The sequence below is a fragment of the Lampetra fluviatilis genome, chromosome 21 (assembly GCF_964198595.1).
Source record: "Lampetra fluviatilis chromosome 21, kcLamFluv1.1, whole genome shotgun sequence".
NCBI classification, from domain to species: Eukaryota; Metazoa; Chordata; class Hyperoartia; order Petromyzontiformes; family Petromyzontidae; genus Lampetra; species Lampetra fluviatilis.
Genome location: NC_136295.1, coordinates 8023673 through 8036556, shown reverse-complemented (window position 1 = coordinate 8036556; position 12884 = coordinate 8023673). Strand labels below are relative to the sequence as shown.

Here is a 12884-nt window from a genome sequence, read left to right as displayed (position 1 = left end):
CAGGAGACATCGACATTTTCACAATCTAACCCAAAACAAAAAGCTGTATTATTGATATTGGTCGCGAAAGCCCTACCACGTGTTAAACTAAAACTTTGTACAGTATTTGTCTTCATGCGCCAATGAGGAGCATCCCCCCCCCACGACACCCACACAGACTAACTTCACCACAACCTGCACAGGCCGGCATGGTGAAGAAAAGTTGAAAGTAGAAAACAATCTGCTATCTTCTACCTCGTGTCCGTTCACGAGTCCTTATCCTCTGTTTACGTTGGTGTGTTCAACCGAGAAGATGAACACAAGATTTAGCAGCCTTTTGAAATGCGTGGTCAACCAGGTTTAGTGTCCTAACTGTGTTGTTGGCCGACTGGGTTGCATCGCATTATATTTCTAAGGTTTGCCGAGTTCGCGTCTCCCATCTTCTTGCTGTATTTGCCTCCGTGCATTTTGCCGTTCTCGGTGTGATCTGTGTGTGATGGCTGTGTGTGATGTCTGTGTGTGATGTCCCTCTGTGTTCTAGATTTGAAGCTTTCGTGACTGCAAGGATTCATATTCTTAGGTTTTTTCCATTCCACCTGAGGACGGGGGCTTGTGTTGCCTCCGAAACGTCGTGATTTTTATTTTATTTTTATTAATTTTAATTTTTTACCTACGTGACTTTACCAAAAAAACCTAAGAATATGAGACCCTCTGTGTGTTCCCTCGCTGTGTGGTTTACGACATTTTCACCCGAGGACGAGTGCTTGTGTTGCGTTCGAAACGTCGTGATCCATTTTTATTATATTTCTACATACGTGACTTTACCGAAAGAACCGAGTATAGTAATCCCCAACAACCATGGCCAATTTAACACGGAGGCTTTAGCGTCCAATATCATCCAAGAAAACCTCTATTATGAACCATGACCAACAGGGCGCACGGAGGGCATTTATCCCAGGAGTGGACGGACAAAGGGCTTCAAATGATTGAATTTTATTACACTTTACGGAAATGTATGTCGAATATTTAAAAAAACATTAAAACCACTTGAACGCTCATTGACATTAAACATTCAATACAGGTATTGGATAAAAACTGCTAAACATTGCGCACCGAAGTTGGACAACCAAATAAATAAATAAAACATGCACGGGACTCCGAGACCAGTCTGAACATATTGACCGATCAATACCACACTGCACTCGGAAGCGATTCTACGCAGTATTACATTTCATGACTAACCACCCATTCTCCTACGCCGCACCTCCGCATTACTGTACGATCACAAAGGACTTTTAGATTGGCAAACAGGCTGCAATTATCTGCATTTTCTAACTCCCTTCACTCGCGGGGCTTACTTACAACAGGGCGTGTATTTACATGAAAACACCCAAGTGGGAACTGGAATACCAAGAGCTGTACAATGGATTTACATTAAGATGTGGGTCCGTATGCTGTCGTGGTGCATAAAGGACGCGACAACTTTTTATCCAGAGATTGCTGGTTTAAGGCAGAATCGCCCAAAACGGCGGTTCAAATGAGGGTGTGCTTATATACAGAAGTAAAAGCGATGGTTTCGCTTGCTATACTTTCCCGAATCGCCCTGCTGAGAACAGTTTAAAGTCAGCAAAACACGGCGAGACTTCAAAAACCTTTAGTAAAGAGTTGCAGTATGGAAGAGGCTTCGGAGACCAATTTAACTTTTTCCCCAACGTATTGTATTTTCTCAATTGACAATTCACAGATGCTACTTAAAACCACACGCTTTCAGGAAAAGTGGCATCAACCCATACTGGACACTTTTAGCATTAACGAATGGGACCAAGGGCTTGTGGGGCGACTTGGGAAAAGGGGAACACCACTGTGACTGGATCGTCCAGTATTCTTAGGTTTTTTCGGTAAAGTCACGTAGGTAAAAAATTAACCTGTAAAAACAAAGTTTTTCACTATAAATCCTTTATATGCGTGGCGGCTAGAGTCCTCTCGTCCTCTGGCTTGAGATGGCTGCCACCTATTAAATATTAAAAAACATTTCCTAAAAAGTGTAAATTTTGGGAATTTTTTTTTCACGAAAATACATTGTCACGCACAACGAGTCTGTGTGCAAAATGTCAGCTCGATTGGATCACGGGAAGTGGGTTAAAAAACGACCGAAAGATTTGCACAGTCGTAAGTGCACAAGCAAGTGAACTTAATATAAAGGATTTAAAAAATAAAAATTAATACAAAATAAAAATCACGTTTCGGAGGCAACACAAGCTTCCGTCTTCAGGTGGAATTGTCACAGCACGATAGCTGTATCAAGTGAGAGAAATTCCAAGAACACAGTATTTGTATATATATTTGTATATATACTGTGTTCTTGGAATTTCTCTCATTTGATACAGCTATCGTGCTGTGACAGTTCCACCTGAAGACGGAAGCTTGTGTTGCCTCCGAAACGTCATGATTTTTATTTTATTTTACTTTTATTAATTTAATATTTTTACCTACGTGACTTTACCGAAAAAACCTAAGAATATGAATCCTTGCAGTCACGAAAGCTTCAAATCAAGATTGAATTGCACCTTCATTTAAATTATGCAAACTGAAAAAACACGATTGACTTAAAAGTTGAGAAATTTACTTTTTTTTTAATGGAATCTTTGAGACACTAAACGATGCAAAGGTTCACCGTTTGATGTATGCGCAGAATGTGCAGCGCATTCTTGATTGCAACCAATGGTAATTGTAGATTTGTGTCAAGTGTGGTGAATTGACTCAAAACACAAGCACCAAGTCTTAAATATATTTATAAAAAATATAAAACAATCATTTCCATCCGAGACATCAGCAGCATAGTTTGAAGGACATGCATTTCAATCCATCCGACTGCATTTCCCAGTAATATCAAATTAAATAAACAGATCTTAGGGGCCGTCCATAAATGACATCACGCGATTTTGGACGATTTTTGACCCCCCCCCCTCGTCACATAAAGTCAGACCCCCCCCCCCTCAAATGACGTCAAAAAGCTCTGCCCCCCCCCAAAAAAAATGCTTCAAATCGCTTTAAACTATTGTCATTGTAGTGCGTATTTAATGTGGCGCTGAACTCTGATGATGTAGGAAAAAACATTAAAGTCTATTTAAGTAGAATGTGTTGTCTATGTATTTCAAGTTGCGCATTTTGATGTGACGTCACATTTCTCACCCTCCCCCTCGTCACACATCATCACAAATGTCTGACCCCCCCCCCCCCCCCCAGGTGCGTGACATCATTTATGGACGGCCCTTTATTTAAACACTTTAAATGGGAAAGCGGGAAGTCTTACGTTAACCAAAATATCCATATAGTACACGTCGCATATCTGACCATCACTCACCCACACTGAGCAATGAACAGTCCATAACCCAATGCCATCATTGTGGATGGTGTGACTGTCATCATCCTCAGATCTTCACAAATCTAACCTCTTCACACAGCCATTCATTCTTATTCTCGCATACAGTCGCTTGTTTGGAAAGCAAAGCCGAGCATTTTTTAAAGCAGTTTGTGCTTTATTTTTATCCAATAACCTATCGTGTGTGATCTGTCATTTTCTATAGATACACCTATATCTGACCTTATCAAATATTGGCCTATAACCAAAGTCAAATGTGATAAAGTAGTGTAGGTGTTTTCACCACAAAGGTCAAGAGCTACCCCCCCCCCCCCCCACAGTAGCGACACGTTTGTGCCAGTTCCAGTTGCCATACGGGGGCCGATCCTCCCATCTCCACAAACACGCGTTCAATAATTCAGGTCGGGGCGAGACAGGGTGCGGTCTTACAAATGTGCCGTGCGATTGGACGCAAGACCCCGCCGTGTTGTTGTGCAGCCGGCGACAGACGCAGCAACACTGGAGCACAATTAATGACTCGGGGGGTGGGGGGGAGAAATTACATCGGAGACAAAGTTGCGCAAGGCCACATTTAGCCCAAGTCGCTCGCAATGTTGCGTGCTTTCAACAGTTCGGCAATTGGCGAAGGAGCGCAAGATCATCGGTTCCCGGTGGTGCGTGTGGATTCACGGGGTGAACTCTGCCACCCAGCCGAAGTCCGATCTACCGAGACGTTTGAGCCGTTTCGCCTCGGATCGACTCAACGTTGGCGTACGTCCCTCCGTCTCTTCGCCACGAAGTTCGTCATTTTGTGGAGTGCACGACGCGGGTTCATCACTCTCTACATCGGAGTCGACCTCTTTTTTAACTACATCGGTTTCCATCTTCTCCTCATCCGGAAGCTCGCTGAAGAAATTCCAAATGAAAAAAAAATTCACACATTATTATAATAATAATCTTCAGTGCAATCTTCTTTACTGCCATTGAGTTAAGGAAGCATAATGGTATGAACAGTCTCAAACGGCCTGCAAACAAATATTATTATTTAACAAATGGGTTATCTTTCCAGGCGCTCCCCGGTTTCCTCTCACATGTAAACATTGTTTTATATTTTTATTATTTTATTGTTTCCCTTCTACGTGACTTTACCGAAAGAACCAATAAGTGCATAAACTATACTATTATTTCATCCAAGTACAGTGATTGCACCATCTTTCGGCATTCATTTAACTCATGAAGATAATTCTATTTGTATTTTATTATTTACCCCGGGTGAGTCCCTATGTAGACGGGGTTTTCATAATCAGATGTTTTCTGCCAACGAATGAGCGTTTATACGCGTGCGAGGTTAAACCGGATGCACCTGGAGGGAAAGCACGGCAGTGATTCCCACGGTAGTGTGTGGCAAAAGCTACGGAGAAGACGCGCTAAACGTACCTTTTCTCTTTCTTGGAGATCAGCAGGGAGGTGACAAAGAGGTTGCAAAGGACGGAGGCAGGAGGCAGCACATGCGCTGGGGTACTCAGCATCTGAAAGAGCAGGCCGTGACAACCAAAGTCGAAGATGAACAGTGCAATTTTTATGCGGTTGTTGCTTAAAGCATCATTGTCTTCGTTGCCGTGCAACTTGTGAGTAAACAATGTTGCTCACAGCTTCGCAACAGACAACTTTGTTCAAACTGCGTTAAAATGTTGGTTCGTTGCAATTGCAACAGACGCACGTGCTGCGATCAGCAGGGTGGGATCGGTTGGTCATCGTGGGAATACTAAATGCAACATGGCGTGTATTTTTTCCATGCAATTAAAATCTCTAGACGTTCAAGAAACTAAACAATGTTTTATAAAGGCAACGTCACCAACACAAACTATCTGCATATCCCATAAATATGCTAAATTCCTCTTGATATGCAAATTCCTTTGTCAAGGCACCCCTTCCCCCCTCCAACCCAGCTTAAATATACGCTGCCAAGCCTGGTGGTGCCCATTCAGACGCTGTCTTTCCGACAGACCTGTTCTTCACTTGAGGACGGCTGCTCGCGTTGTGGCCGAAACGTCGTGAGAATTATTTTATTATGTTTTATTTTTATTATTGTATTATTTCCCTACTACGTGACTTTACCGAAAGAACCAAGAAGATGAATCCCTGCAGTCACGAAAGCTTTAAATCGAAAAATCTGATCAAAGTGGTCAAGTGCGGTAAAATAGCCCACCCCATAATCCGCATGGCATGGGCAGGAACCTCATCCAGCAGTGGATCGACAACAATGTACGTGTAAAACAGGTAAGTAGCAAACTCACCATAGCTATTTTCACAGCATGTTATTATACTCTTTTAAAACATATGGTTGTTGAGGGTTTTTTGTTCTTTCAGATAACGATCAAGTGCCTTTTCTTTGCCTACATTTCCTGGCCTGTTTACCACCCCGGGGCAGATGGGAGGTAAAAGGAAGGACCCTCCAAGCCTCTGTGTTATTACAATACAATGGGTGAGTATCGATTTAAAGCTTTCGTGACTGCAGGGATTCATCTTCTTGGTTCTTTCGGTAAAGTCACGTAGAATGGAAATACAATAATAAAAATAAAACAAAATAAAGTTTTGTGGAATCCACTATGGGGTGGGATTCCACAAAACTTTATTATGCTTTATTTTTATTATTTTATTATTTCCATTCTACGTGACTTTACCGAAAGAACCAATACAATGGGTGAGTAATTAACCAAAGTTGAAGGCGCAGCCCTGCAATTTGCTTTGCTCACGCCATCGCTGGAAGAAGGGCCTCCATTCAAAGGAATTCTAGAGGGCTCTCTCAAGGGCATTCTCGCCCACTCTTCCAGACTGGCCAGTAACGTCTTGGAAAAGAGAGACATGAGAGTGCCCAAACTTTACCCCATCGCACGCGACCTTACACTAATCAACTGACAGTGGTGGACCCATTTACACCGCTGGGTGAACAAAACAAAAACTCCCCCCCCCCTCCCCATTGTTTCAACCGTCAACCGTCGCGCCGGGAGATCGAATTGAACCCGTGACTTCTGGACAGCAAGAAGACAAGTCTGGTGTGCTAACCCATTACACCAGTAGCAGCATTTCCCCCTCCCCCAAGTCACCCATGCATGCGGCTGTGTTGCGCAACAGCGTCAGGGGTATAGGCAATGGTTTAACAATAGGATGGTTGCGCAACATTTGAAGAATCAAACAGAGCTACACTTGAGGTATGCAACCCCATTCAGCTTCTTTCTTCTCCCGCCGCCGCCTGCGTGGCGAACGTCACCTGACAAAGGCAGGTGACGTTCGCCTCGCCACACGTCTCTGTGAATAACTTTGGCAAAAGCATATCACCGTGCCCTCTGACTATCCTTTCGAGTATTTTGTGGTTGTTGCTAATTTATGCAAGTATCTATGTGTAGTGCCAACCCTACAGGACAGGGTGTGCGATTGCCGCCGAAGGATGAGGTTACTCATGGCCATGGAACACTCTGGTTGACACCGGGAGGACATGTGACCATTTAAGTCTACAAAAGGGCCCCAAGTGGTTGGCTAGGGGTGGTCATGTGGTTAGCATCCAGATCCTTCCTGAGGATTCTAGAAGGTGGTCGTGGCCAAGGGCAGAGCCGGCCATGCCATAAAAAATATCAGCCGGGTCCCCAGAGGGACCAGGGTCGTTGTTCATCCTGGAAGAATCCTTCGTCTGCTTTCTACATTCAACGAGTCTCCAACACGTGGACCCGGACCCAAGCTGTTGGTCACGGTCCATAGTACCAGTTACGTAGTAACCGGTGTAGTTAGCCTGGTGGTCACCACCTTAGGTTGTTATTCTGTTAAGGGGTAGTTACCCCGTGTGTTGGAGTTGAATACATGTGTTGCCTCCAAGTCTACGTCTGCGACTCAGTTGAACCCATTGCATATGTATGTAAGTTTTGCGAGTGGAAACAAATGACGAAATTTGCAGTGAACACCTCCACAGCGCTCCATCACTGTCGGCCACGAGAGCAGCAGCATAGCCCCACCCCCCACCACCAGGCTGGCGACAGCAACATGGGCAGACCTTAATCCGGTCAGCGAACAGATCACGCCTGCCACCGCTGCCAATCAATGACGACCACAATCCCGCCTCCCCCACCACCACCTACCTCCCGGACGGTGAGCGAGCCCGAGAGAGCAGCGGCAGCCTTGTTGTCCCTCTCCACGACGGCGTCCCTGAAAGCACCGAGCTCCGCGTTGTTTGCTGTGGCAGCACCATCCTCTCCCTGCTGCTGCTGCCGGTGGTGTTGCAGCAGCATGGAGAACGGAGTGGCTGGGACGTTCTCCGCCAGCACCAACTGGCAGGCCCGAGAGAGAGAGGGAGACGAATGTATTAGTATGTAACCAAGTAAATAAAGAGCAGAAGTCGCCTTTCATCAGAATCTTTATTCACACTGGAGGAATCCGTTGAGCTCTAAAGCTCTTTTTCAGGTGTCCAGTAGATGTCCAATTATTATTATTCATAATAATGATGATACTGGGTTTTTATACAATAGGGTCGTTTATCCAACTACATGACACAACGCGCCGCCGGCAAACACAGAGGTGCGCAAGTTACACTGGGAATTAACCTGAAAAGACCGCTTACAAGAATATTGGGCTTGTTAACAGAACCCTTCAATCTTGGAATCGCGCTCTATCGAAACTAAGTTTGTGCAAATGGTGTCTACAATGTGTCATACACGTGATATATTCACAGTCCTTCTGCCAATTCACCGCTCGGACCTTCCTACACCGTGTGCGTTGCCTGCCAAGAGGATGATTTGGGCCCCATACTTCACCGTGCTGGTCAGGGAATTTCCGTGATGAGGGAGGGGTGGGCTGCCCACTACCGGTTCAGAGCTCGCTCACCACTGGCATTAGTAGTCACGGCTGGAAATTAATTCGGCAGGCCGATTGACGGAGGGACACCACACAGATTTTGTAGCTCAACAGGTGAGTGACTGCTCCCCCAACTGTTTGACTAAATTATTATAATTAGAGGCAGTGGTGGTTCTGGAACCTATTAAGACAAATGGCGATCCTGACATTTCAAGGTTATTAAATCAGACCCTACAATTCAAGAAAAACCCATTAAATGTAACTATTTTTGGTAAATATCAATGAAATGCCAATTTTCGGTGTCCTCACCGAGCATGGATAAGAGGTCACTACACGCAGCACACACTTTATAGTGCGAAGATTTAATTGCACGATTTTCAACCCTTTAAACCACATCTGCCCACGGCGCAGATGTCGCCAACATATTTCCCGGCCACAAACAAAACACCTGTTTTTTTGCTGGCGGACTCCCATTAGTTAAGTATCAAAACAGACTCCACCCCCGCTTTCGAATTCAAAAAGGTCTTATGAAATCTGGCACATTCAGTGGTAATTTTTAGCTATTTGCCCCTCAGGCCAATGGCTAAAAAAATGGGTGACTGGGACCACCCACGGTGGGGTGGTTAATGCTCGCGCCGATTTATTTTGAGCAACATATTTCGATCGCATATACGCACAGGGGTGGGTGGGGGAGGGGGAGAGTGTCACCATGGTAGCCTTCACACAAAACAGAGGAAATTTTTTTTTTGCATAAAAATGTGTCTCTTTGGAATATGTAAAAAAAAACTGTGTATAGAAAAACAGACAGTGTTTATCGCTTGCTTTCTGCCCACAGAGGATACTGCCTCTGGTGGACACTGGTTGCATTTTATCCACCCCAAGGTGGTACCGAACTATCCCCCCACCTCCCTTGGCTCACAGGCTACAGAGGGGCAATGCAGCGAATGAAACGTCACAGCAACGGCAGGATACCTGCTTGGTGGTCGGAGTGATGTTAACGTCCAGGTCATCTGCCGTGACCGTCAGCAGCTCCTGTGTGCAGACACATCACAAGGCATTATTACGCCCCTGTTCATCAACCTCTGATAACACAATAATGCCATTTCCATCGTCGCATTGGGTCGTTTCAGTTCGGCCGTTGCAAGCGAGCGGTTGCCACAACAGCCGCGCATTTCATGAAACCAGTCACGAGGGGTGCCTACCAAGTGGCTCTCGGGGTCGGAGTGTCGAGCCAGCGACGACGAGTACCTGGGGTTTGAATCTGGAGTTTAAGCCCCCCGTGGATTAAGCCTGGACGCTCAAGTGTTGCGAGCAGCTGCGTCCTCAGCCAGGGTCACACCAAGGACCGCATAAAAATATATATCGTGGTAATTTAGGTTCTTTTACTTCATTTAACTTTTTCCAGCTATAAAAATGTAAAGAAAAGATTTCAGTTTGACTGCCGTGTGACAAACATCTCGGTACCAGAGCGTGTGAAAAAGCGCGGCACCCAAAGTGTGGATAAGAGGTCATTTGGCGGGGGGGAACTCAGAAGTAGTTCTGTGATGTCCGCGGCGAAAACAAGTTGCTCTGCGAAAGGTCACTTTGTCACACGATGCCAACAGGACAACTGGCATACCATTGGGAGAAACGTGCATATTTTTTTTTTACACTTTCCAACTAACGTTGGAAGCCTTTATAGATTAGCTCTGTTCCACCCGTCTGTCAGTCCATCACAGGGTGGGGGTGAGAGCAGGTGGAGGATCGCTATAGCTTTCATAACGATGATCTAAATGTTCACATAACGCGAGTAATATTGTGTTGCTCTTCAGGAATTACCAAGTTTTCCACTCATGGTTTACACCCCCGACTCCCCCCAAGGGGCTTTACAGGTCCGGTTTTACAGGTTGTAATCAATGGCGGAGCCAGGATTTTCAGGTAGGAGGGGCAACCCCTCCAGCAATGAAAAATGATAGGAGTTGTTAGTAAGTAAGGACTTGTGCCTTGCTTTTTATTCGACGCGTGTTCGGCGATGGCGCAGCCATCGATCGAGCGTCGAATTTGAACTGTGTGTGATCGGCGTCGCGCTCGCTGAAGGTGAATGCCTTCAGGGAAGTCGTGGACTGTATACACAGCTGCGCACAATTCTGTGAGTCACTTATAACTGCTTTGCCGTTACTTATTGCCAATTATGGAATCAGACTATTGTCTTATCATCTCATAGAGTCCCTGGCACGTAATAATATTCTACACAGTGGCAGTGGGGGTCGCAAAATTCCAATTTCTTACTAATAAACCCCAATGATCCGATCGAATTAGGGATTTCGATCGGATCATTGGGGGGGCACGTGCCACCCCACCCCCCCCCACTGGCTCTGCCAGTGGTTGTAAACGTCCTTAATTAGAGCCTATTGTTGAGAATTTCACAAGGGTTGGGCCGTTCTTTTCTTTTAGTAAACACAAGAGGGGTGAGAGGGGGAGGCGAAAATGTTGGAGAGAAAAGAGCTGCGCATGTGTCAGCATGTTACTACGACCATATGCGGCTGCCCATCTTCCTCGAAGCGTAAACAACCTCCCCCCCTTACCCGCTAATTAAATACTTGTGAAGACAAAACGCACAGTGGAGTAAATTATTACGTAACTCACGCACGCCCATAATATTTCCCTGTCCATCACTTTCTTTTATTGAACCCATCGCACTTCCAGACAGTGGGAGGCGAGATGACACTCGGCCGGGGGCGGCCTGCAGGTTGTGTCCTCTGGGCTAAAGAGTCTCCCTGTTACATGTATATAGGTACGTCGAACTTATTTCGCGCTGTATGTTACCAACCGCGCTATTCGGAGGTGTGGGAAGGATAACAAACTAAACACACGCCAAAAAATATACACACATTCCTGGAGGGAAGGGCAGGGGAGGGGGGTACTATACGAGAAAATAAAACACACCAGGGACTTTTCGATTTAAAGCTTTCGTGACTGCAGGGATTCATCTTCTTGGTTCTTTCGGTAAAGTCACGTAGAAGGGAAATAATAAAAATAAAACATAATAAAATAATTCTCACGACGTTTCGGCCACAACGCAAGCAGCCGTCTTCAGGTGAAGAACAGCTCTGTCTATTTTATTATTTCCCTTCTATGTGACTTTACCGAAAGAACCAAGAAGATGAACACCACGGACTTGTTTAAATGAAATGCGTCCGGACGAACGTCACAAGCGTTTGCAGCTTCACCGCGCCCAGAACCAACTCACGTGGTTGGCGTTGAGGAAGTAGAGCTGCGAGCGGGCGAGCCATCGTGTCGAGTCGGCCGAGACGGCGGCCGCTCGCTCCCGCGGCACGAACACGGCGGAGGAGACGAGCTGGGGGCACACGCCGCGCTGCGCCAGCACTGGCCTCGCCTCGCTGGGCCGGAACACGAACACTGCGAGGGGCGGCCAGGAAAGAACGCTCCATGTCAGGCCTCCCTCTCCACAACCTCCGGTGTGATGAAGTTTAATCACACGACCACCAGTAGTGACAGGCAGCCTGGAGTGCCCTTCAACCAGCAGCGAATTGGCAAGAGGCTGCAATTGATGAGGTATGGGGAATTCACCCACCACCACCACCCTCCATGACGCTTAAGATTAATTGTCACGATTTTGGGGTCACGACCTTATTCAAGAATCACGTAATTTTTTGTTTACAATTGTGGGGCGTGTAAAAAATAAATATCTCGAGGAGTGGCTGCAAGCGGTCTCGTTAACCGGTCAATCGGACGCACGGCGATGGCTACGCATGCGGCCTGTCATCCGGCACTGTGGAGTCGAGAAGAGGGTTGGCGGATCACGGCGCAAATGTTGTGCAATTCTCTTCCCGTGGGCATCGAGGAGGTGCCCCGTACCCTGGCTCTCCGGAAGGCAGACGAATATCATCTTTCCCTTCTCTACGGCATAGTGTTGCCCCACTGCATGCTTGGGTTTTCTCCGGGTGATCCAGTTTACTCCCACATGTATAGAAGCAGGCCTGCAGTGCTTGGGGAATTGTTGGTAGCACCGGCTAAACACCTGGCTGCTGCCTTCTGACCTGCCTCTGGTTCGTCAGCGATTGCGAGATGCAATTTGGATGAATGACGCTCTATAAAACTAAATATTACATGCCATATACAACATAAAAAATGTATTTTCAGAATACAATTTGAAACCTGCATCTTTAAGAGCACGATTCGATTTCAATGGACTCGTTACAGTGTCGCAACGTCCAGGACTTAAAAAACAACTTCAATGCAATAGCATCCGCACAGCGGGTACGGCCAGAATGTTCTACAGAGGTCACGGCCAACCTCGGGTTTTCGTATTGATTCCAGAGAAACGCGAGTAATTTAATTCACAGCGGTATTATTCTACGGTCGCAAATGCGCCGCGAGGCCTTGTGAAAGATTGCCCGGCACATTTTGCCGACACTCGATGGCGATTGCCGTCAAGATGAAAGGCCCCAACACACGGCGCTCGACTTTTGAGCGGTAATCCCAAACAATCGTCTTGATGAAAATCACCCGCATTGGGGGGCGGCGTTGCGTTGTCACCAAATCGGCCTCCCGGCGTGTCGAGCTGCGTCTGCGACGAGCGGCGCCGAATCAATCACGGTGCTCATCGCAATCAGCGCTTCATCAATCTTGCACGTCCACGGAGCTGTCGATGCTGCTACCGCTACCACTCCTGCCGCTACCACTGATGCTGCTTCTGTGT

General features: G+C 46.4%; 1 protein-coding gene across 1 annotated transcript in view; it reads right to left on the bottom strand.

Moving 5' to 3' along the window:
• Positions 1-3005: 3005 nt before the first annotated feature.
• The window catches only part of WDR75 (WD repeat domain 75), a 32379-nt gene continuing 22500 nt past the window's right edge, over positions 3006-12884 (bottom strand). Inside the window, exons 17-21 of the mRNA XM_078865993.1 lie at positions 11412-11581; positions 9155-9214; positions 7471-7659; positions 4778-4869; positions 3006-4246 (exon numbers count right to left, since the gene is read on the bottom strand). Of these exons, the coding sequence (XP_078722119.1) occupies positions 4027-4246; positions 4778-4869; positions 7471-7659; positions 9155-9214; positions 11412-11581 (731 nt within the window). The 3' untranslated portion in view covers positions 3006-4026. The remainder of the gene's footprint in view (positions 4247-4777; positions 4870-7470; positions 7660-9154; positions 9215-11411; positions 11582-12884) is intronic.